General features: G+C 49.6%; 9 protein-coding genes across 9 annotated transcripts; 2 read left to right on the top strand and 7 right to left on the bottom strand.

Annotated features, from left to right (window-relative positions):
* Positions 1-1,126: 1,126 nt before the first annotated feature.
* On the bottom strand, positions 1,127-3,441 carry APUU_20462S (E3 ubiquitin-protein ligase RNF216; the record flags this gene model as incomplete). Its single annotated transcript, XM_041699105.1, has 3 exons — positions 1,127-2,448; positions 2,507-2,760; positions 2,813-3,441. 3 exons carry the CDS (start codon positions 3,439-3,441, stop codon positions 1,127-1,129), a joined length of 2,205 nt encoding a protein of 734 aa, XP_041552224.1.
* A 1,402-nt stretch (positions 3,442-4,843) lies between these two features.
* APUU_20461A (uncharacterized protein) lies at positions 4,844-6,013 on the top strand (the record flags this gene model as incomplete). The annotated part of the gene is made up of 1 exon (XM_041699104.1): positions 4,844-6,013. One exon carries the CDS (start codon positions 4,844-4,846, stop codon positions 6,011-6,013), a length of 1,170 nt encoding a protein of 389 aa, XP_041552223.1.
* A 61-nt stretch (positions 6,014-6,074) lies between these two features.
* Positions 6,075-7,580, bottom strand: APUU_20460S (putative sister chromatid cohesion protein Dcc1; the record flags this gene model as incomplete). Its single annotated transcript, XM_041699103.1, has 4 exons — positions 6,075-6,242; positions 6,309-6,475; positions 6,532-7,343; positions 7,462-7,580. 4 exons carry the CDS (start codon positions 7,578-7,580, stop codon positions 6,075-6,077), a joined length of 1,266 nt encoding a protein of 421 aa, XP_041552222.1.
* Positions 7,581-8,049: 469 nt separating this feature from the next.
* ANP1 (ANP1/MMN9/VAN1 family protein) lies at positions 8,050-9,694 on the bottom strand (the record flags this gene model as incomplete). Its single annotated transcript, XM_041699102.1, has 4 exons — positions 8,050-8,439; positions 8,493-8,812; positions 8,863-9,545; positions 9,612-9,694. The coding sequence occupies 4 exons, from the start codon at positions 9,692-9,694 to the stop codon at positions 8,050-8,052; spliced, it is 1,476 nt and encodes a 491-aa protein (XP_041552221.1).
* A 622-nt stretch (positions 9,695-10,316) lies between these two features.
* APUU_20458S (glycosyltransferase family protein) lies at positions 10,317-11,411 on the bottom strand (the record flags this gene model as incomplete). Its single annotated transcript, XM_041699101.1, has 2 exons — positions 10,317-10,715; positions 10,779-11,411. The coding sequence occupies 2 exons, from the start codon at positions 11,409-11,411 to the stop codon at positions 10,317-10,319; spliced, it is 1,032 nt and encodes a 343-aa protein (XP_041552220.1).
* A 2,131-nt stretch (positions 11,412-13,542) lies between these two features.
* APUU_20457S (2,3-butanediol dehydrogenase) lies at positions 13,543-15,021 on the bottom strand (the record flags this gene model as incomplete). Its single annotated transcript, XM_041699100.1, has 6 exons — positions 13,543-13,670; positions 13,786-14,265; positions 14,328-14,414; positions 14,481-14,729; positions 14,825-14,858; positions 14,938-15,021. 6 exons carry the CDS (start codon positions 15,019-15,021, stop codon positions 13,543-13,545), a joined length of 1,062 nt encoding a protein of 353 aa, XP_041552219.1.
* A 578-nt stretch (positions 15,022-15,599) lies between these two features.
* On the bottom strand, positions 15,600-17,016 carry APUU_20456S (pepsin-like aspartic protease; the record flags this gene model as incomplete). Its single annotated transcript, XM_041699099.1, has 3 exons — positions 15,600-15,727; positions 15,815-16,578; positions 16,628-17,016. The coding sequence occupies 3 exons, from the start codon at positions 17,014-17,016 to the stop codon at positions 15,600-15,602; spliced, it is 1,281 nt and encodes a 426-aa protein (XP_041552218.1).
* Positions 17,017-18,355: 1,339 nt separating this feature from the next.
* Positions 18,356-19,452, bottom strand: nbp35 (Fe-S cluster-binding ATPase; the record flags this gene model as incomplete). The annotated part of the gene is made up of 2 exons (XM_041699098.1): positions 18,356-19,299; positions 19,368-19,452. The coding sequence occupies 2 exons, from the start codon at positions 19,450-19,452 to the stop codon at positions 18,356-18,358; spliced, it is 1,029 nt and encodes a 342-aa protein (XP_041552217.1).
* A 1,710-nt stretch (positions 19,453-21,162) lies between these two features.
* On the top strand, positions 21,163-24,295 carry CHO2 (phosphatidylethanolamine N-methyltransferase; the record flags this gene model as incomplete). The annotated part of the gene is made up of 4 exons (XM_041699097.1): positions 21,163-21,379; positions 21,474-24,051; positions 24,109-24,199; positions 24,257-24,295. The coding sequence occupies 4 exons, from the start codon at positions 21,163-21,165 to the stop codon at positions 24,293-24,295; spliced, it is 2,925 nt and encodes a 974-aa protein (XP_041552216.1).
* Positions 24,296-24,432: the final 137 nt, after the last annotated feature.

Here is a 24,432-nt window from a genome sequence, read left to right as displayed (position 1 = left end):
TCTTTTCTTCGCCTTGTTCGTTGTTTTCATGGCACAGATTCAGGTAATGGCGGTGGTAAGTAGATTGATATAACCCAATACAATGCATCTACTACTATTACTACTATTCCAGATCGCACGAGGGAAAAAAGGAAAGAAAAAGGGAAAAAGGGAAAAATAAGCATATATATGAACGAATCCGGCCATTGGTATATGTACCTGACGTATGATATCTGGTTAAAGGTATTTATTTATTTATTGGAGCATCTTTATCCAACCGTCCTGATGTCGAGTCCAAAGCAAGCCATCTTATTCACTCTTAATTAGCCCGTCGCACAAACTACCTACCTCAAATTTATTTATTTAAGTAGCCCCTCCCACTTCATAAACTAGAGAATATTATTGTGTGTGTGCATATCGGCCGACGATATCGGCGAACCCCATCGAAAATGACGTAACGTGACTAACAAAAAGGCACCATTCGCCGTTCGGTTGTTTTTCCCTCGGAAAGGGGTCCAGTAGTGGGTATGTAGATCTATCTTGGGTAACGTTAGTATAGTAAGGGCACCGGATGCTATCTTCTTTCCTTACGGACTTTCACGGATAGGGTGGTAGGTGATGCATTTGATTGATGCATTTGACTAGCCAGCCATTAGGATTTTGCTGTTGTAAGGAGGTGATTTCTTAAGGTGTGTGGTGTGGTAAGCGTTTAAGCCCCCGGGGGAGGTTTACTCAGTTACTAAGTGCCTAGTAAGTAGGTGGCTAGGTATTGGGAGGAAATGATAGTGGGATAGTTGAGTGCTGATGAACCATGGGTTTCATTCTCTGGAGGCCATCAGGGACAATGCTATGTAGGTTCTGGACTATTGGATAGAACAGGACAACTGCACAATTATCATATGGAAAGACGTTCACTCTTAAAAGGAGGCAGGTAAAAGAAAAGACAGGAATTAAAAGTAGACAAACCGAAGCAACGCTGAAACGAGATGTGAACACTATTTTGGGTATATGGCAGAAAGTAGGTAATATCCAACAACCAAGAAGATCAAATCAAACATCCCATCGAGTAAACGTATAGTGTGGATTTTAGCACCTGCAATGTATGAAATATGCAATAAGCCTGTCCTGGAAGATTATTCAGGAGAACTTAAGAGAAATCATACATATAACGGGCAGCAAGGGGCTCTGGATTCCTAGTTTGTCTTTGTTGGGGTTCAGGTTGAAACATATCATATTGCGCATTTCTGCCATCGAATCTGGCCCAGGGAGGATATTCGCGGCCATGTACAGGAACTGGGACATGAGTTGCGGCATTAGGTTGGAGATATAGGTTATGGTGGAGGCCCTGAAAAGGTTCATACTGGGCCCTTCTGGTGTGCTGTTGTGCTGGGTTGCCAACTTGACCATCTTCCTGGTTAGTGGTAAATGCGGGAGCAGCTCTTCTGTCAGCTATACCTTCTTGTTCAGGTTGGCCATAATACCCAAGCTGGGCTGCATTCTGGGTTAAATTCCGAGCCATTTGTCCATGGTAGACGCCGAAAAGACCTGGGTGCAGGAAATAATCTGGGGGGTACATAGGAGCTCCGGCAGGGAACATTGGAGCTCCGGCAGTATACCGTCGTTGATATCTCTGGGATTTGACATGTCCCACTCGGATCTGCTCTTCAGTTATTTCTGGGTTCTCGGCAAGGATCTTATCGATTGCCGTCCGTTCAGCTTTCAGAACTTCATTGTACTGCGTGTTCATGTCATCCTGCGGACAGCCACCAGGTTTAAAATGGCGGTATGAGTCTTTTGTGATATCCTTCTGGCATATGTAGCACATCAAAGTATGGCATTTGGTACATGTCATCTTGTTGCACCCGAACTCCTTGACGATTTGGACCTGGCACTTGGGACATTTTCGAATGAGAGCTTTACTCATGGCTTCTTCAACCTGGTGCCGTTCAGAGAGCCCTTTATCCTTTCGAAGTTCTTCGCAGGTCATAGGTATATGGCTTTTCTCTTTGCAAAGGCGACAGCTAGTTACCCTGCATGAAGAGCTCTCGCAGCGAAATTCTCTGTCTTCTTCCACAGGGGGCAGGACTGCCTTGAAAGAGCAGAAGGGACAGTCCTCCAGGCCTTCTAACCCCGCCTTCTGGATCTCGTCTTCTTGTTCGAGAGAGTCTAGCTTGTCCATGACCAATGAACCTAAGACTTCCCTGAGCTCAGACCGAGCAAATGGAGCCTGGCATCCACTGACATCGAAGCACTGCAGGGTGTACTTCATAAGCCCTATCTGGGTATCGGCGGATTTGCGAATACAAGTGAAGCAGAAGAAATGAATCTCGATTCCTTCGCAGGGCAGGCACCGATTTGCTGGAACATCGCTATAGCAGCACTGACATTCGATAAGATTGCCAATACGAGTGTGTTCCTCTTCGTTGGCCTTCTCTGCTTCCTCTTTCTCCTTCTTCTTCTGTATATCACCTATAAAGTACAGATTAGTAAACTGTGAATGTCTCAGTTATCTAGTTATAGAACTTACTTTGCAGCTTTTGTGCCTGTTCTTTTGCCGCGTTAAACTCGCGCGTGATAACCCCAGGGAGCGATTCTAATATTCTTGATGATCCAGCATTCCTCCGATTTTTCAACCTCACGTATGGATTCATCCGTTTCTCAACCAGAGTTTCGTCTAAGCGAAGGGCCAGGTAAGCATGGTAGAGGCGCTCCTTCTCTCGGAGGATTTTCTTGACGTATTGGATGGGGATATACGGAAACTCGTTTGCTAGAACAGCGGCCCTTTGTAGGTTAGTTTGCGAATGAAATCCCGTTGGGATAAGTGTTAACTTACGCTGCTTCCGAATATATATGCGCGTTTGTCTGGTGTGTTTTGTCTGACTCCCAGCCATTTTCGCTCGAGTGTGATTCTTCCCTTTTTCTTTTCCCATTCTCATTGTCTTGTTTAGGGTATGACTTCTGCGCCAGAATTTCCTCATAGACAGCATCTCTGTAGAATGCTAAGTCGATGCCATTTGCACTGACACCTGAGTCAAGCGCCAGGAAATCTCTATGCCGAGCTATTAGATCAGTGACGTATGTGTGACTGATATCTGGAAATGTGTCAAAGACTTGTAATAGCAACGCATCAGTCTCGTCGTCTGCTGGTTCTACCGATGGGATCAAATCCGTATCCTGTGAAATTTGGGGGATTTGTGAAGCAACAGGGCCCAGGGACACAAACGGCGCAAAGGAATCTTGAGTAAGAGGGGTGTCACTCCAGCCATGGACTCTCTGCTTCTTTTGAAGCCTGCCTATAACATCTTCCGTGGGGATTTCTCCGTCAAAGTCAGGAGCCCAGGTGTCATCCTGTCTAGGGAGTTCGTTGTCGGACGAAACGGATATGTCATCACTAGATAGAGAAATATATGCCGCTTTGTCCGCTTCGAATGGAGGTTCTCGTTGAAGGCTCCAGTTGTTCATTTTCGAGCGAAAAGGCCCAGTAGGTTAGATAATGAAAGAAGGACACGATGTTTCCAAAGCGACTTTAGGTGCCAAATATTATAGAAACAAAGAGGGTAGAGGTTGCTGTGAGGTTCAGAGAGTTCTGAGTGGTTCAATTCCCGATGACACTTAAGGTTATCGGATGATTGTCCAGAGGCAAACTCTCGACGATGGTTGTCAATGCACATCCGGTTCCAAAATAACCTTTTATCTCGAGTCGACACATATAAACCGGGTATTGTATCGCAAAATATCCAAAGCAGAGAACTCGAGGTCTTGGGGACGTGCCACTGGGATCAGACGCAGATCAGCCGAAGGGTACCAGTGGAGATCTGGATAGGCTGGTGGGCCCCTCTACGAGATACCGTGGATATGTATAGATTAAGCAAGGGAGAATAGATGTCCGCCTGACAGGAACCAAAAAGGAAAAAGAGAAGAAAGTTTCAAATCTTTGTTGACTGCAGATGAAGATGAAAGAAGAACTTAAAAAAGGGCAGATGCATCCAGCCCAAACCACGTGAGGGGGTAGCACAACACAGGCCTGTCCTGACGACCAGTGGCCAGATAAAGACGAGATAAACTCGAGTAGTGAATATCGCAGCACTTTATCGAATCAGTATCGAAGCATCTGCAAATCTCTTCACAGCCGTTGGGCAAATCTGTGAGTTCTGTTGTTTACGCCTTGGGAGAAGAAGGTAATGGTGGGGCTGCGGGAGCTCTGGATTGAAGATATGGACAACTGCATTAACAAGGGCCCCGCAGATCCTTTAGATTGCTCTCAGTTGCCAGTCACTCTATTGGCTATTCTTGTGCTTCTTTTTAAAGGCCATCGCGCCCCTGGAAGCGCATTCTTATCCTTATTGCTAAGGATTCTTTCATGGGCACCGAGAAACCAAGCCCTCGAAGCTCAAGAGCCCCTCATTGGAGTGAATGAGTGAATGGAGATTCAACTCGAAGCTGGGGATATGTGTGAAATTACACGAAAAACTACGTATTTTATGGAACAATACTTAGTCACAGAGTACAGAATTCACTGAATCACTGTATAACCAGTAACTTACATTACAGCTGGTGTCTGACGTCAGCCCGGGATTGGCCAAGAAAAGCAGGTACAACCTCTGGGGCTCACATGGCTCCCGCTTGTCATCGCTTGCCATCGGGAGTGACAAATGGAAACTACGCCGCTATCCTGGGGAACCCCATTGCCTCTGTTCTCCAATTCCTATATCAATGGCCGTGGACCCTCATGACCGGTAACGCAATCTTTTTTACTTCTTATGATCCATCAACTCCACCTGCCCTGTTGCAGTACTCTACTCACATCTTTCTCGCTTTGCCCCGCGCTATCAAGGACATTCCGTGAAATAGTTCGATTGGAAATATGATTGCCGCTTACACAGACATCGAGTTGCCTCCAGGAGACTCTCCCGAGCTGGTCCTGGCTCGGGCGACACCAACGGAACGTGTCGAGTCCATCAAGCTGAACAGCACGGAATGGAAGGGTCCGTTGGATCTCGACTCGTATCTTGCGCGGGAGGATACACTACTCCAACAGCAATTGACCAAGAGAGGATTGATTTGCTGGATTCTAGTTGACCGTCGACAGCCGGAAAATGCGAGAACAATCCTCAGTTCTTGTGAAACGTACAGAAAGACGGCGATGGTGGCCCGTGGCGGAAAAGTGGAAGAAGCGCCAGCTCAGGGTGTCGGAAGTGTTTATTGTCGGCCAGAGTTCAGAGGCAAAGGCTATGCAAAGAGAATGCTGGAGGACCTGAGCAAGAAAATAGATAAGTGGCAGACGGAGGTCGAACCCAAAGAGAGACCACTATTCAGTGTTTTGTTTTCCGATATCGGCAAAAGGTTCTATGCCCAGTTTGGCTGGCAGGCACACCCATCTTCACACTTTGCTCTTCCGCCTATTTCCAGGGAGGAACATTCAACTATCAGTACACCGAGCAAGCTGTCAGGGGTGCGAGTACTGCGCTCCGAGGACGTTCAACGTTGCATGTGCAGCACTAGCGTTCTTGATAAAGAGCGAGCGCTTCTGCGACAGGCTTCGCTGAAGTCCTCTGACCCAAAAATTGCAATTGCTCCGGATTTCAACCACTTTCTATGGCACTGGGCGAGGGAGGAGTTTTATTCTCAAAAGCTCCACCCTAACAGAGAGACGCCTATGGTAAAGGGCGCCGGCAACGACGATGCGAAGGTGTACTGTGCCTGGAACAGAAATTTTGGCGCCACACCAGCAGAGAACACATTGTATATTCTCCGATGGGTGTACAACGAGCCCAACTCTCCGGAAGAGACCGAGATGACGGTCAAGGCGATGGCTGCAATCCTCAGGCGTGCCCAACTGGAGGCGCACGAGTGGAATATGTCGAATGTTACGTTCTGGAACCCAAGCCCGCTTCTCGAAAAGGCCGTGGCTTTATTGGACCCGACTGCTGAAGTAGTTCACCGCGAAAAAGAAAGTATTGCGTCTCTTAGATGGAGCGGCAAGCCAGACGAGCACGTGGAATGGTTTTTGAACGAGAAGTACGCATGGTGTTGAGTGCCAGGTTTACGCCAACTAGACATAGAAGGCTTTGCATACACGCACAACAGTCATTGATTCATCGTTTCTGTCTCTTCTGGTTCTTGAACAATTCATGCCAGTTCCTCGTTTTCTTAGCGGCCGTTGCGGCATTGGTGTCCGTGGGAAGATTCTTCTTGACTTTCTGTCGATCGGTTTCAGTGGCGAAACATATGGTTTTTGGCTCGGGATGCATATAGCAATTGTCCTAGCTCAATGTTAGCGAGAATACAAATCGCTGAACCAGCAATAGTAGTGATAGTTTACCACTTACGGGTAAAATGGATTTCGAGACGTCTTCCCTCCATGACTCGGGAAGCTGGTCTTTCCAAGCATTTGTAAACTCACTCTCGTCAATAGCGGAGGTGGTGCCCGTTGCCTTGGCCTCTAGATAAACCTCTCCCACCCATTGAATGCACGCCTGCTTATCAATGCTCGCCCCTAAATCGGTCAGCTCAATGGCCCGTGTAATCGTCAAGAAACCAGTCAAGGCTCACACTTCATCTCGGACTCGGCAAAATCCCGCTCAGCCCCTTCAGGTAGCTCGCAGATCCTCCTAATAACTGCCTCAAATAACGGACGTGGAAACGGCGCAAGTCCTTCATCATCAAGGACGGATTTCCACAGGTCCTTCACCAGGAACTGCGCCCCCAAATCAATCCCTTGCAGCACCGAACCCTCGACAACCCTTTTCCACACTTCCAGTTTCATTTCAGCCGGGGGCAGCCAGCACAATGGCATCCCATTATTCCCTGATGCAGCAGACCCGCGCGGGAGAACAAACGCACATATTTCCACCCAGTCACGCTTACACTGAGCTCTCGACACAGGAACATCAGCGAGTAAGCCATCGAGGGCTTCTGTCCTCATCCTCGTGGCCTCCGCGTCTGCCAGACTCGACTCCCCACTCCCATCTTCCCAAGTCCCCTTGTCATAAACATTCAGCAACGACCTGAAAAACGGCTTAGCCGAAAAACCCTCCGCAGGCCTATGCAATTCCAATGTCGATCCACACTTCGCGACAGACGTGACAGTGCCTTCGATATTAAGATCATTCTCGGTATCCATATCGACATCTTCCTCGCTATCTTCCTGTTCTGTCCCACCGGCTCCGACAATTCGCAGGTCATTTTTATTGACTCCAGCGCCGTTACTCGGTCGGAGGATGTGCAGCGAGTTGGACGATTGGACCTGGCGAATCGAGTATGTCTCAGACGGGGTGCAAAGATTCACGTATTCGGAGTTGAGCGTGGTCGAGCTCGAGCCATTGCGAGTGCTCGTCGAGGGATCGGGGGATTTGAGTTCTAATCTAGATGGATTGGAACGATTAGAATTGTACTCAATGGTCACATAGAAACAACCCACCACCCAGGAAATAGGCGGGGTTCATTCAATGAATTTATTCCATCCTGATCTGCAAAACTCACGTTGGGGGGTTATCGGAAGACAACAGCTCCGCGAGTTCGGGCGGGAGTTCGAGGAGTCGGAAGCCCTGCTGCGGGGACTGGTGGGTGAAGAGGATACTGGGTGTGGTTTGGGTTGACATTTTTTTTTCTTTGGCCCCTTTGGTCCTCTGTACACAAGTTGGTTATGAGAGGATACCGCCGTCTGAATCCCAGCTTGAATTTGGGGTTAGATGTGGTCTTGAGTCGACACGGAACGCGTGCCATTAATTCTTGAAGCGCGACGGCCGTGGGGCCACGCACGGACCACTGCTTAATGAGCACTCAGGAGTCAGGTACTCAGGCACAGCTCAGGGCCAGCCTGCGGACATGGATGACGACAATGGAATTGTATAAAGGATTCTTCGGTTTCATTCTATTAGTATTTCATCTATGCACTGGAATTACTGCTCGAACCAGTCAAAAAAGATTATCAAAATAAGATACCTCTAACAACGCCAACCATTTACAGAAGTACAACTAGATCAATGTTTCGTCAAGAGAATAATCACCCTATGGCCAGCACAGGGCCCAATTATGTGGGCATCCAGTTGCACAGTCCCCAGCAGTCGTTTAGTTATTAATTTGCGGCTTCTGGGGAGCAGGCTTCTTTTGACCATCCACCTGTGGGCTATCAGACTCGCTCTGGTCTGCCGCTAGGTTGTCGAGTTCAACATCGCTCGGTTCCTTGTTCTCCGAGTCGCGCATCTCTCTATCTTCAGCTTCCTCCTTCGCAGCCTCACGGACAAATGCATTGTCAATTTCCGATTCAATCCTCGTATCCTTGTAATAGGTTTCAGTGCGCTCTGCACGTTCGGCTTGCCACCTCTCTTCCTCCTCGCGGGCTTTTCGTTCGGACTCCATCTCCTCCATATGTTTAAGATCGTCCACGCTCGGCTCATACAAATGCCAGATTGTGTAATGAGGGAGGCCAACGACAGAGAATCCCATACGCTTGGCCATCTAGATGCATTTAGTGACAGGATTCAGCAATTATCTTCAACGGGAAGCCGTACCTTGCCAAATCCTTCTGTTTCGGCATGCTTTTCAAAGCTAAAAGCTGGGAAATGGACTCCGGCACGGAATACCTGCGCTTTCGCAAGGATGCTGACACCGCCTACACCGTCTAACTCCATTTCCATGTCTGGATCCCCATAAGGGTCTCGTAGGTAAGCTAGATGAGGTCGCCAAGTGGCATACTCGGCGTAACCCTCCACAATGACGGCGTCCTCGTCTAGCGTTTCCGCAAGGGCGAGTGCAGTCTCCGATTCCTGCCAGGAGTTCAGGTCATATGGTTGCTCCCCACCGAGCCACTCAGGCAAAGGCCTCCAGACATCTGCAAATAATTAGACCATGACTGTATTGTAAGTAGTCACATTGACTCACTTGGTACAATGACATCTTTATCGTGCCTCATAAGATCTTCAAGAATGGTAGATGGTGCAGTCAACACATCTGCATCTCTCCAATAAACCCAGCTGTGAGTCGGCCGGAGTGTTGCACTTAGTAGCCAATTCCGTGCCTGGGCCATCCGCTTTCTGCGAGAAGCCTGTGCGGCAAATCCATGTCTACTCTCCACGTCTTGGTTAACCTCTTGTCCAAAATCCTTCTGAATGACTGAGATTTCTCCAAACGGAATATCGCGATCCTCATCGTGTTGCAATTCTTCCAGCATTTCCAATAACATCTCATTTGTTCGATCTTTCGAGTCCGAGATAAGAAAAGCGAGATCTATTAAATGGTGCGGGTATGTGAGGTTTCGAAGGTGCGAGAAGAACATCGGCAGATGGGACGCTGCGTCTCGAAGCGGCGCGCACATAAGCACTCGGTCCCCATGCTCCCAGCTTTTTGCGGAACCCTTGACTTTCGCAAGATCATAATATCGGACCGTTTGTATCTGTAGGTGGTCTGAAGGGGAGAGAAGGCCGAGCGACAGCGCGGGGAGAATCGAAGCTCGCCAGGAGGGAGAAATGAAGATGAGGAGGAAGAATGCGATGCCGCCGAACAAGCAGATTCGCTGGAGGAGTTGTTTCCGTCGTCGAAAAGCAGGTTGTGAGCGCGGTTGAAACCTTTTTAAGACTCCCGAATTAGAAAAGTGAGCTCCGGCAAATAATTGCATCTCGAGTATTGCTTACTTATGCGGAGAAATGGAAAAAGTGCCCTGGCCTCCTCGAGGGTAGGCTGTATACCCGTTGGCAAGGGCTTGGTGCCTACTCATGGCTACCGATCATTCACAATTTGTCGTCGCCTTCCGATCCAATCCCCAGAAGTCCAGAACCTCCCCGGATCGCAAAATGAGGCGTAACGGAGTTGCGGTCTTTCCACCTGGTCAACTTTGTAGGAGATCGGGGGCCAGCGGGTAAAGAAAACTATATTAACGAGCGAAAGGCAAGCCCTAGGACAATCCTAAGGTGATACGACGGGAAGAAGAAACAGCAAGAAGAATGTGCCTTTTTCATGTAGCATTGCTTCTTCCATTGAAACGATGACGATCCTCGAGCCTGGACCAGAGTGGCCGGAAGTCGGGAGTGGACATGCCGCCTTCACACCCCCAATGCGGCTGGGGTGCACCGCATGGTCCCGTTTGCAGCATGAGGTCGCAGTTCCAAGGTTCTCTTCAACTTCTAATTTTCTGGCTATCAATTCGATTCGCTCATTAAATGAATATTTCTATTTACAGACTGTATTAAGTATCGCTTTTCAACGCTGATGACAGGCAATTGACAGAAAAATATGAGGTTGAAGCCACAAACTCCCAGGAATGCAAGGGCAATTCTAGACCCAAAAGAGAAGGAACTTGAATAAATCGATCGAGAAACTCCGTCGCATCCATTCTTCAATCAGCCACTTAACCGCGATACCCTTGAGGAGGGGGAACCCATCCCCTTGACCCCGACCTCAACTTGCTGCAACATTTTCTTTAGCAGTGCATCCATTTGCTTGTGGTCTCGTATCGCAGGAATGACGGATCCGGCCTCGTACTCGCTGTCCAAGATATAATACCGTTCCCTGCCCCAGTTCTCCACTGTGTCGCGCTGGAATGCAACTTTCGATATCACTTTGGCTGGAACACTAGCCTTGTTGATGGCACTCTTGGAAAATACCCGCAGGAACGGTCGAAGCCCAGATCGTGTTTGGTGGGCCATTCTCACCGATAATGGGGCGATAGTTGCCGAGTGCACATCGTTGGTCATTCCTCCTGGATCGAGGGTGTATATGTTGAGGGAAATGTTTCCGGTCTTCAAGTCATATAGAGTCAGTCACAGCTCGTTGAAAAAGGAAGAGGGGGGCTTTCGGCTCACCAACACCAAGCTTCGCCGCAGCGCATACATAGCCGCACTCATTAAGAGCTTACTACTTCCGAAGCGCTTGGTCGCTTCTTTCGCACCCAGCGGCTTTCCAGGACATATGCTCACATTTGGATCTGGGTTCTCAAAATAGTCGGGTGTACCCTTTGACATGGAAGAACATCCAATATTGATCACCCGTGCGCCGCCATTCGGGGTGCCATCACCTGCTCTGAATGCTTCAAGCAGACTGACCGTCAATAAGAATGGCGCGATGCAGTTCGTTTGGTAGACAGGGTCGTGGCCATCTCGTGTTACCTGGTCGGTGACGTATGACGACATGGCGGCGCAGTTGATCAATAGTGTCACTGGAGGAATTTCTTTATTTTGGACCCTCTCAACTGTAATGTCGGAGAAGCTGACAACCGAATTGAAACTTGCGAGGTCTACCTTGACAAACTCGAGGGACCGGGGCCCAATCAGTCGGATTCGTTCCCTCACATCTTTGACGCTCTCAGATCTGATATCGCGCGCAACAAGTAGCAGGTGGACGTATGGCTGAGTTTTCGCAATCCCGATGGCTATTTCCGACCCGAGCGACCCATTTCCTCCTGTGATGATGGCAGTACCGACCAGCGGGGTCGCCATTGATGAGAGTATTGTTCAAGACTGGAAATTCAGGGGAAAGGCAAATATAAGTTGAGCTTCTGCGTCTGCGGGACTAGACCGGTGGAAGAAGCATCGCTGTCAGTATGGGACACGACGGCGAGATGTAGGATGAGAAGAAATCACGAACAGAACAAAACTATGTGGAAGCAATCGACAGGCGGGTCTTGCGAGGGCACTCTCGTAGAAATACGAGAAAATAAAAGAAGGACTGGGTAGAAACGCCCGCACGGGGAAACGCCGAGCTTTGTCCCAAGATGCGCCAGGCAAATCTAGATCTTGAAACTGAGACTCAGGCAATGGCGCCGCTGGATGAAGTGGGGTTCGATGAGGATATGTCAGAGCGAAGGATAACTTGACAACGCACCTCAACTTAGACTGGACTGGGAGAAGAGAATATACGGAAAAGCGGCAGTTGAGACAACCCTTGAGTGCTGGGTGAGTAAAGGAGCCCAATATTAGTCCACTAATCGCATGCCTCGCAGCCCTAAAGGCGAGCAAGAGGCAACTTTCCCCAAGTATATTTTCTTTTTCTTGTTTCTTTTCTCTTGGTTCCTCCTATAATTAACCCCAAACTAAAGCAAGACATGGGCAGGCAACGGACGTGTCATCGTCGCACTGCTGGATTATCTGCAGCCTGCTTCGCCTCCGTCCTAGTATGCTTGTACTAATTTATTGCATCTTTTACCTATTTATTGCGATATTGTCCACGCCTTTCTTTGTAAAAACCGGCGGCTTGGCCAGGCGAAGCCAAAGAAATCCAGATAATGACAAAGAATACCTAACGGCATTCCCAACAATAATGAAACTTCCTCTTGTCCAAAATTACGGCCCAGGCATACTTAAGATGACTTGTCGCGCGTGAAAACTCAACTCATCAAATTCGTGCCCTTCTTCGCCTCACAAAAGGTACAGTAGCGCCATCCTCCTCCAATCTCACGTCTGCTGTGTCCCACGGACCTTTCACAACCTTAATAATTGTATGTATCCGGTAATCCTGAGCGAGCCAAAAAAAAAAAAAAAAAAAAAAAAAAAAAAACGAACCCAAGACTCGAGAAAAACTCATGTTCCCAACAAAGTCGAACACCCTGCACCCCGATATCCACATGGATGATCTAAGATCTTGTACTCCCAGTCTCCTTTCCGGAGGTTCATCGGACTCGGGGGATTATCTGTACGGCAGCCCGGTGCCTCTCGTCCTCACTGGCGAAATAAGGAGTATGAGACCCTGCATTCAGCTGTAATATATTCTCCGACTGTTTACCAAAACACACCACGCTACCACTTACCTGCATCTCAGCTGAGCTGAAAGCCCAGTAGACTACCTCTCTTCATACTGCATACGACTAGCCATTCGGAGCTCTAGGATTACCCATGGACCTCTAGTCTACAATGCGGCCACGCACTTTGCAAGTCTTTGCTACCGGGCGAGTGGTCATCGGGTGCTCATTTTCCGTTGGTTTGTTGTCGCTGTGGTTTCTCTTGGTCTCAATACTTACCATGCTGGTGGGCTGTTGGGCTGCGGCTGCGGAAGAGAGTGCATTCCTTCCCCCCCCCCATTCCCACACGTGTCTGTCTGGCATGAGGCATGAGCGCTTGCGTTTGAAGTGAGGCGGTTTCATTTTGTTTCCTCGTCTGTTGGTATGTACTGGCGGATACTTCACGAGGCGATACTCCAACTTCAAAGCTCTTGATTTGATAGCGAGGGGCATCTATCTCGCATCAAGTTTATTCATGTAGCTTTCTTGATCCCTTTGAATGCCAAAAAAAGAGCAGATTTCTATATATTGACGACTGGCTGACATGCAAGAGCACCTGGTACCAGGAACACCAAGACATCATGACTCGCCGACACGTTTCAGGGAAACTTAATTGACATTCGTCAGCAAGAAACCAGATCGGCTCATCCGAAGTACTTTGTCTACTCAGGTCCCGGAAACTTCGGCTTCGCGTATATATTTAGGTACGATCACCGGAGTACAACTAGATTAACCCATCCAGCCGGGTCCATGGTGTCACAGTGAGCCTCCTGACACACTTGTCCAACACCAGGGTAGCATCCACCAATATTAAAGACATGGTTCAATCGATCTCTCGCTCCTGTTTCATCTCATCACGCGGCAATGTCGATTAAAATCTTAACGTGCTTGTCCTTCTCGTCCACGAGGGCCTTGAACCCTTTTTCTTCGACCTCCTCCATCCGGATCTTGCTGGTGATCATGGGGCGGGGGTTGAGTTTTCCTGTTGTGCGAGTCAGCCAGTTGCACTTTTTCGCTCCCATTATTTTCAACAGGCCGGAGGGGGTCAGGCCATGCTGTCCTTGTACTAAGAGTAAGGGGCATTGGGAGTGACATACCCGACGCAATAGCATCAATAACAGCCTCAAAATCACCATCCTCGCAAATCGCCGCGCCAATGACATGTTTCTCATACGAAACAACATCAAATGCATCAATAGCGGGACTCTTATCCCACAGCGACACGATCGTCGTTGTCCCCCGCACCCGGATCGCCTTCATCGCTGTATCAAACCCTGCTTGGACGCCAGAACACTCAAAGCTGATATCGGCTCCTGCGTCGCCCGTCAACCCGCGGATTTTGGCAACGACATCGTCTGTGAGAGGGTTGAATACGTGAGTCGCGCCGAGGGTCAGGGCATACTCGCGGCGCTGATCGGAGACTTCGGCGACGGCGACGGTTTGGACGCCTCGTGCTTTTAGGACTTGCACGATTGCGAGCCCGATGGGACCGCCGCCGACCACGAGTGCGGCTTTGGCTGTTTCCACTGGGCTGCGGTCTACGGCGTGCCAGGCTACTGTGAGAGGTTCGACGACCGCTGGTTGTTCAACTGTGTCAGGGGATGAATTGTTGGGTATTAAGCTGAGACGGGTAGCTCACCACCAAGATCAAGAGGGACGCTGTCCGGTAATGGGATAGCATGCTTCGCTGGAACAGCGACATGATCTGATAGACCTCCCGCGTTACCTGTTGCAAGTTACCTAATGTGAGATCATTGACGAGTCGTACGGTAGGACAGAAAACAAAACTCACTACTAAACCCAATAAACCCAAGACTCCGACAGCAGTTCGGCCGGCCATACGAGCACGACGCACAAGTCCCATCAGACAGATTAGGTCTAACAGCCACCCGATCCCCGACCTTGAGACCCGTGACACCTTTCCCTACCTCCTCGATCGTACCACTGAACTCGTGGCCTAGGGTCACGGGCAGCTGGCCGCCTGTCAGGACGTGGGGTTTCATCGGGATCACGATCGGGCCTGCGAGGTATTCGTGCAGATCTGACAGAAACACAGGTGTTAGGTCATTGACGTATTATCCATTGTAATCTTGCCTGCCTGTTGTAGGCTGTGTGACCGGAGGGGTTTGTACACACCACTCCCGCAGATCCCGACAAAGGCAGGACGGATCTGTTAGGTAAAAGTTAGCCAAATCCATTAAAAAGAAGTGCATAACGCAGCAGCTAGAGCGAAGCAGGGTGATACAGACCTTAACATCATCATCTCCACAAACGGGCTCGTCGATCTGGTCGACCCTGATGTCGCGGGCTCCATGAAACCGGACAGCTCTCATGATGCACTTATTACTTTGGAAGGAGGGAAGTAAGTGTCACTTAATAGATGCGTATACTGGTGATATGCAGGTTAAGGACAAAATAGTGTTTTTTAGGCCCGTCCCTCGAATAAATGTCAAGCCTGAAGCGGAACATGGCTTACCCCCAGATCTGATCGGAAATTCCCCGTCGGAGTACGGGGAGCAAATGTGGAATGGAGCCCCGCAGTCTGCCCCTCGTCCACGATAGATGGGGGTTTTTGGTTCATGCTATAAACGTCCTGTTTTGTACCCATGAGCTAGATTAGCATGCCCTGGAAAAGCGAATGCTTGTTGCCGTATTCTAACGATGAACTGAAATCCATAGGAGTTACGTTCTATTGTAGGACCGGAGTACCTATGTGGGGCGATAGAAGTATTTCATGTACAAGCGACCAAGTAAGTAACATTTTAGTATGTTCTCGTGTATTAGGCTCAGGCACTGGACAAGTTCTGGCCGTATGGCTTATGTACAATTAGGCTACAGGCAGCTCTATCTTCGATTAAGATATATTAAGACAGCCGGGCTGAAAGTTAGGGAAGGGAACGAGATGGATAAATCAGGCGGGAACCCCGACGCCGATTGATGGGCCACGCAGGTCAAAGACAACGTAGAAAGCTTTCAGAAAGGTATCGCCGAGGATCTGCATATCGAGACCTTGGTTGGACTGGACGCCTCCGTAACACACTATGAATATCAACAGTCAGCAAGTTGGGGGTTGCAAATAAAAGAAAAAAAAGGTGCAGTTGGGTATATATAGGGTTTTAAACATACCGGACTCTCCGGTGGTCGTATTGGTACCGACCTCCGAGAAATTGATCATATTGCCAGGGACTGTGGCCAGATGCTGAGGACCGACGGCGATGGAAAGATTCGGCAATTCCGCGCTGCAAGGGTAGATCCAGCCCGAAGCACTGGCTGCATATTGGGCGCCGTGCACCTTCTCATAGTAGGCATCTACAACAGTTTGCTCAAGGAGCATGAGCGAGGTTCCCGTATCAGCAATTGTCGAGGTTGCCTTGTCGTGCTTCTTCATCTCACCATCCCCAACGCGATAGAGGGGGGATTCGAACTTCCAAAATCCTCCCGAGGCGTCAACGCTCGCATTAACTAGATCTCCTTTGAACTTTGACTTGTTGATGGTACCGAATTCATACTGGCCAACTCCGTCGCTCACAAGTGACGATCCAAGCACGGGCTCGTCCAGGACCTCGGCAACCGTTTCGAAGAAGGATTTTTGTTTCTTTGGTTTGACCGTATTGATTGAGCTAAATCCCAGCCCGACTAGGCCGTTGCTGTGGGTGTCTGAGAGGATTGAGGGGGCGACTTCGGTGGGAAGACCGATCGATTGACCTGTCACTGTAACGCCTCCGACATTGATTGTGTCAGTTCCAACGCCACCAAACGCGTAAGAGTCGTCGCCGTAGGTGATATTGAACTTCGATCCTTTCATGTCCTTGAATGAGCTAGATTTCGAGGGATCGTAGGCTGCATGCCCTTCAGTGGAAGCTTTGGGAAGTCGAGTGTTTACCACCCATCTGCGAGTTGGATTAGCGCAGTCTGTCAAACGCAAAGGGTGTTTCATACACATCCGAAGAGCCCGTATCAAAAGTCACAACAAGCTTCTGGCCACCGATTGTAATGGGCGAGACAAAGGATGCATCTCCTTCAACAGATGCGGCGCTCACGGCGCCGGTTTGGTCGGGTTCAACAACCTCATTGTTGGTATCATCAGAGACGGCAGTCAACGTCTTGACCTTCGGCTCGAAGTCGTCCAAGTCGAGCCCAATGTCCGAAGTGGTAATCCCATACTTGACATAGGCCTTCCGTAAAGCAGCTGGGCCGTGAATGGTGTTGCTCCGCCTGGCAGTCTCGACCTTGAATGATCGACGCTCGGGTTGCTTCAGGGACGTGGGAGCTGAGACGACTCCATAGCAGAGCCCAAGGGCAATCAAGACGGACTGTGTTATCTTCATCTCTACTTAGTGGTTACTGCACCTCCGGGATGAAAAGAATGGACGTATCGCACAGCCCTAAAGGATTGGAAGGCAGGCGAGAATGGTTGCAGCAGAACCTTGCTCCCAGAGCAAATGAACCGTGAAACGAGAGAAAAAAAAAGAACGTGCTGGAGCCAAGTCCTGACAAGTCTCCTGATTGACACGAATGAAGCAAAAAAAAAAGAAGGATAGAATAGGGGACAGTCTCTCAGAGCGAATGCCACACCTACTGCCAGAAAGAAAATGAACGAACACAAACAACGGTTCAACACACCAAGGCGGGGTGCAGGGATAAATAAAAGAGGGAACGCATAGTCAACGTCCAGGCTCTCACCGGTGGAAATTTAACAGCAAATCCATGGCTGTCCTGGGCGAGTAAATGCGAATCAGCGAACTGCGTTCAACTCATTTGCCTGACACGGTGGATTGCTGGGTCATCGTTTCGAGCAGTCGGAGATCTCCTTTAAGCGCATAGTATGACTTGGCGCCTAGAAGCTGAGTGTTTTTGCAGCCAACGAGGAAGCCGTCCCTGGGCTGTGGACGGAGAGTTGAAACGCGAAGGCCCCTGGTGCAGAAGTGAAACACTCGCTTGGGCAGTTGCCAGCGGGCAGTCCATGCTATCACAGGCCGTCCTCAGGGGAACTGACTCTTTCGATTTACGAGCATCGTAGGCAACAGCAAAACTGGGCAATGAACTGCCGAAAGAGGCGAGTTTGAGGAATCTGCAAACGCCGTCCAAGCGCCACTGATTCAGCCTGTGTCGAGTCTGTCGACAAAGATCGTCCGCCAAGCTCAAAATCCTGGTGGGTCAGCTTGAACTACACCAGACTTATCTCCGTATACAATGATCATTGTTGGCGGTTCACCAAATGTCAGCGACAAAGGGACGAGAGCCTACAAATGTTGAAGACGTCAATCCAGCCGTTTCCCAGTGAAACAGTGCTGGAGAACATGGTATAATCTCAGACTCACCCGCAATCAATAGCTCTGCCTGTCGTTAAAGCCCGGGCACTGCTGCGCAGTCGTCTGCGTTCAGGGAGAAGACCGGGTTGAAGATTCAGGAGATTTGTTTGCTGACTATAGCTATTACAAATAGTTGGTTGGTGTATATAGATATGTATTAAAGAACCTTTGTCCAATGGATATGCTTCACGTATTTCCTTTACGAGACTTTAGATTTGCATGTAGTCTAACTGTATACCCAATTCTCAAGGCAAATATAAAATGAAAACATATGGTATCAACGCAATGACTCTAATCAGCGCCAGGAAGAACTCCACAAAAATGCAACAAACCAATCAAATAAAATGCAAGTGAATCACTCCGCTTCAACCGGTAAAACATCATCTGGATCCTCACCAACAAACCCTCCAACAGCCCTTACAACCTGCTTGATAGCCACAGATGCCGGGCTGTCCGGGAAATTATCGACAAAACTCTCCCCATAGTCACAAGCCATCCCAACTCTCGGGTCCAGAGGGACAGCGCCTAGGAATGGAATCCCCATCTTCTTCGCAAGCTTCTTTCCTCCACCCGTTGTAGCCCGGAAGATCTTCGACTCATGGTCACAACTCGGACAAACAAACCCAGACATATTCTCAACGAGCCCAAGGACGCGGATCCCGGCCTTTCGACAGAAATCAATTTCTTTCCGGACATCAAGAAGCGAAACCTCCTGCGGTGTGGTGACGACAACAGCACCATCAACCCCGGATTCCTTCAGCAGGGAATTTACAGAAAGATGCTCGTCCGAGGTACCGGGCGGCGTATCGACAACCAAATAATCCATGTCGCCCCAATCCACATCCTTCAGAAACTGCTTAATGAGACCATTCTTCTTCGGACCACGCCAGATCACCGCATCATCGCGATTCGGGAGCATAAATTGTACGCTCATCACGCCTAGGTTATCCGATACCCACACCGGGCTCCAACCCGCGTTGCTAACGTGGATGGTCTCTGACTCGACACCCATCATCTTGGGGATGCTGGGCCCGCAAATGTCTGTGTCCATGATCCCAACTGTAGAGTCTGGGTTTGATGCGAAGCCGTGTGCAAGGAGAGATGAAAAAGTGGACTTTCCAACGCCGCCTTTTCCTGAGAGGACAAGGATTTTGTGGCGGACGGATGCGAGTCGGGAGGTTATGAGGGGGATGTCAGGATCGGGACCTTTGGGCGCGGAGGAGCAGATGGATTGGTTGGGACAGCCTGCGCAGGCATCTCCTTGACCTGCTTGGTCCGATTCGGGGCCTGGACAGTGTTCTGGTGATAATTAGTATTAGAGATACGGGGTGAATAGCGAGGCTTGGGGCGAGCGTTGATGGGCGTACCTGGCTCGGGAGCGACTAGATTCGGAGGCGCTTTTGATGGCGGCTCGAGGTAGGTCGAAGTAGGTTCCGTGAAATGGGGCGCCATTATTATACGGTGATACTATGGATATGAACCTCGATGGGCTTCTGTAGGACTGAGCGAGCCCAGATGTGGCGGGGTAGGTACTGGCACCAGCAGCCCAGCGAGAAGAGTGAGAGTAATGTAGCACGTTATACCAGCAGGGAGTCACTCTTTGACGAGCTCAGAGATAGAGGCAGGTCAGAATATCTGAATGAAATTGATTGAAGGTCTGATAAAAAAAGCAGTGGCAATTCCGCGGAATGGAGAAGATGCTTGATAAGCCGATGGAACTGACAAACGATCGGGTGGCGATTGGCGGGGACTTGCCCTGTTGCGGTGTCGGAGCGAACTGTCTCCTGCGAGGTAGGCCAGGGCAGGGGCATTGACAGACAAATCGCATAGGAATCTATTCGACAATCTCTAAGCAAGCAGAGTACTCTAACTCATCATTTATTGAATGTTTACTAAAGTATAATTAATATTGTCACCAAATGGTGTGGTAGTTTTTGGTACGCTGGAAAGCATGGTCCAGATCTCCGGCCCACTACCCTACGCGATTGAGAAAAAACACCTTCATGAGAGAAATAATTATGAAGAAATTTATTAGTACCTCATGGGCAATTTCCCGCAAACTTGGCGCAATCATCGTGGTTGAGAAAACTACCTTGCTCAGAGCCACCTGCAGAGGTATATACTCTGAGTCTGAGTAGGACCAGTCTTGGCGCTAGGGCGCTTCCGAAAGCATAATCCGTTATGCGTAAGCACTGGTCATTGAAAGTGAGGACGGGCAAGGAAGAAGATCTTGTCAAAGGCTCAGGAGATCAGTGTAGCATAGCTAGTCATCGAGCTCTCCAGTTTATTTGGTGTTTTCATCTCTCAGACACCGAGACACTTGGACTGAAGGGCGGGGTAGGATCTGAGGTTGGGGAGACATCCGTCCAAAGCATTGACAACCATTAATTATTTCAAAGGCATTAAAGAAGTTCAAGGATGGCTCAAGCCTGCACGGATTAATGAAATGGAAGGCAAACAACCGGAGGGCCCGTGAGCCGTGAGAAGAGGGATGGGGGATATCCGACTGCGCTGCAAAGCTACTAAGCGTGTGGGAGATGCAGCCCTGAATGGTCGGCTGGCCCACCATGACCGGGGTACGTGACGAAAATAAGGCAATCAAGATGCATGGAAATTCTAGGATAATAGATTCGAGTAAGGGAAATGCTGTCAACCACAAAGCTTGGATTTACATCCATGCACCCGCAGTTACCGCTAACACAGGAACACAGACCATGCATAGCCGCTCTGTTTATGCATCCTGAGAAGAAGAATACGATGCTGAGATCCTACATTAGCTCGGCTTTCCACAGGGATATTGAGCGCTCAGAAGCAGGAATTTGTTTTCTCTGATCGCCCTTCCCCTCTCACAAGACCCTCCGCGATTGGCCCGAGACAGGCCTAGGCGAGGTCTCTGCGTCTCCGATGCAGGCTTCGGGAGTCTCCTTCCAAAGTGGGGGTCGAAGAGGGGAGTGCACTGCCCCGAAACATGTTTCTTCCGCCTGGCTAGGTAGGGTCTCCGGAGAATCGTCTCGAGACGGTCGCTGTGTCTTTTGTGCTCTCTGGTGGATTTCAAAGTTCCTGTGACGTTATACCTAGACCCAATGCGGGTTGGGGGCCCCAGAGACCAATCAGAGCCAGGACCCTGCTGAGCTCTTAAATAAAGCAACCATCCACCGTCACATGCCGCTCTCAGTCCCAACAACTTTCTTTCCTTCAACGCTCGAAATCATGGATCGCGGCCTCTCAACAGGCGCCCATCATTCTGATGATGGGCTTCGGGAAAGAAATGTGGCCGCTCAATCTGACCTAAATGTCAATACCGAGAAATCAGCTGTCTCAGATGACAATGGCAAGGACAAGGCTGGCAAGACCTTTGGTCGTACTCCGGATGGCACGGGTATGTCTACCCCGCGGTCACCCTGTCAATTGAACTCTTGAGCTCTTTCCGCTGTCTTTTCTGGAATCCGAAGAGCTAATATGCGCTGTTTTAGTGTTCACTGTACCTCAAACCCATGATATGGTCTCCCAGCTCTTGTCACCCTCCGAACCAAAGAACCTCTCTGATCTCATTGTATTGACGATAATTGCTGCTCACATTATTCTGCTATGGCAGCTTCCTTCAGGGGCCAAGATCCCCGTCTTTGCGGTCATCTACCTCTTCTGGCGCTCATGTTACAATGCTGGGATTGGATGGTTACTCCACAACCAGTCTCATCACAAGACCCTCGTTCGTTGGGCTGAAAAATCTCAGATATTCGTGAACCCTGCCACTGGCAAAAACCCCTATTCTCAGCTATACTACCTGATCAAACGTGAACTGGAAACCAAAATCCCCAATGACTATTCCTTCGAGGAAGCGCCGCTTGAGTATAACACTTGGCTTGTCTTTAGACGCCTTGTGGATCTGATCTTGATGTGCGATTTCGCCTCTTACTGCCTCTTTGCGATAGCCTGTAGTCACCACCCTGCTAACGAGAGCGTGCTGATGACTATCCTGCGATGGGCTTCTGGCATCGCGTTGTTCATGTTCAACCTCTGGGTCAAACTAGATGCACACCGAGTGGTCAAGGACTACGCGTGGTACTGGGGTGACTTCTTTTATCTCGTTGACCAAGAGTTGACGTTTGATGGGGTCTTTGAGATGGCACCACATCCCATGTATTCGGTCGGATATGCCGGCTATTACGGTATTTCGCTAATGGCAGCGAGCTATAAAGTGCTGTTCATCTCTATTATCGCCCATGCAGCTCAATTCGCATTCCTCGTGCTGGTCGAGAACCCACATATTGACAAAACGTACAACCCACCCCCACCGCGAAAACGTACTATCAACGAACAGGACGCAGAGTCTACCCGATCGCAGTCTCCGGAATATCCAAATGCGCCATCCCAGTCTGAAGAAAATGTACCCTATGCGCCAAAGTTTAGCAGCCCACCTCCAGCTGTCCACAACCTCCTAGGGCTCCACAATCTAGATCTGCATAGAATCACGGATACTTCTTCCATACTCGTCCAGTTCCTCATGTTCTCTCTGACTGCTCTGACACCTTCGACACCCTGGTACCAGCTCCTATTCGTGGTCAATGCCGCTGTATGGAGGCTCTGGTACTCAGTGGGCATCGGGTATCTTCTCAACAGACAGTCAAATTGTAAATCGTGGACCCGACACTTTGTCAAATATGGCGAAACTCCCCACGAGGCATGGAATCAATGGAAGGGCACATATCACCTAAGCATGGTTATGTGTTACGCGAGCTTCATTGCTGCTGTATGGAAGATGTACACACTCCCGTCTGACTGGGGCTACGGTCTTGCCATCCTCCGCCACGTGCTGGGTGCGGGCCTGATCTCCCTGCAGATTTGGACCTCTGTGAGCGTCTACGAATCACTTGGTGAATTTGGCTGGTTCTACGGGGATTTCTTCTTTGATGAGTCGCCTAAATTGACCTACAATGGCATCTATCGCTTCTTGAACAATCCTGAGCGCGTCCTGGGTCTTGCAGGTGTGTGGGGAGCAGTTCTCATCACTACCAGTGGCACGGTCGCATTTCTCGCCTTCCTAAGCCATATCCTAGGCGTGGGCTTCATTCAATTTGTGGAAAGACCTCACATGCAGAAGCTGTATGGCCGGAGCTTGCGTCAAGATGCAGGTCTTGTTAAGAGCCTGAAGCGGTCTCTGCCGCCGCCTTTAAAGCAACTGCATGGAAGCGTGGACAAGATGTTCGACGAGTCATATGAGTTTATTGAAGATATCATCGATACAGCGCGACCAAAACTGGCTGCCGGTGTAAGCTCATTTGTTCGGGACACAACGGCACTTTTCCAAACTTATCCTGCCCGTGTTACCATTGCACGCATCGACGCCGATCTAGCCGGCTATGATCTGCGAGACTACTCTCTTTCGGTTGAAGCAAACTTTTTACCTCTTGATGAAGGCGATCTCAGCAAGGAGGGGGATAACGCACAAACCCCTCCTGATCGGCGCGGTGACTTGGAGAACCTGGTCCTCCCATACGGCGCAACAGTAAAGGTTAAGTGGACTGCACCCCTCAATCATAGCAAAAAGGACTGGATCGCTCTCTACAAGGTCACCGATAACACGTCCCGTGAGGTTTCCCGCGTATCCTCCCAAGGAAGATGGGTTGCGGTCAACGAAGGCTCCTACGACAATCTCACCTGCGAGCAAGGCATCGTTACCAGCGATGTAGTTGTTTCAACCTCCCAAGGCTCGAATGGGGAAAAGCATGACATCGCAACTGGTGAGGTCACCTTCTCCGGAGATAAGCTCTTCTGGACTCAAGGCGTCTTTGAATTCCGCTACCACCATAATGGCAAGCACAACGTCATGGCTCTCTCTAGACCATTCGAGATCCGCATCCCCCGATTCGAAGAGGAAGACCACTTCGATATGTCCCAAACAGCAGTCGAAAGGAGCATCTTGCCCGTCATCCAAAACTGTTTCGACCAGAACCCGGATGTTGCACCTGAAACTGTGGAAGAGCAATATGGCAGCCTAGTTGATCGGGATGGTAAATTCGCTAAGAGAGTGGTCTTCGCGGTTCACCAAATGTACGCCCTCCATTGGCCCCCTTCATCCACCTATAATTGATACTAATCGACTTCCAGGTTCGGCGTGGAATTTGCCCCTGAAGTTGTCCGCTCGGATGGAAACGTTCGCAACCTCGCCTGGAGAATCTGTAACGCAAAGAGGGTCCTGGTAAGCATCTGCACCTAACTCCCCGGGTCTCAGTGGAAGTCCAACCATATATCTTAGCGTTCCGCATCATTAACCTCGCCCGCCCCCGATACATAGGCCCCTTACAGTCTGACACGAGATGGTGCTACAACACCGACTGAGAGCAAAGAATAATCCCCGGGTGGATTTAATCTGTTTTCTCATACTTGAAAAGATAAACCGCAACGATCATAGACGAAGATGTGTTTAGACGC

Source organism: Aspergillus puulaauensis, chromosome 2 (assembly GCF_016861865.1).
Source record: "Aspergillus puulaauensis MK2 DNA, chromosome 2, nearly complete sequence".
Taxonomy (NCBI): domain Eukaryota; kingdom Fungi; phylum Ascomycota; class Eurotiomycetes; order Eurotiales; family Aspergillaceae; genus Aspergillus; species Aspergillus puulaauensis.
Note: the sequence above shows the minus strand (reverse complement) of the source record. Positions and strands in the feature narration are given on the sequence as shown.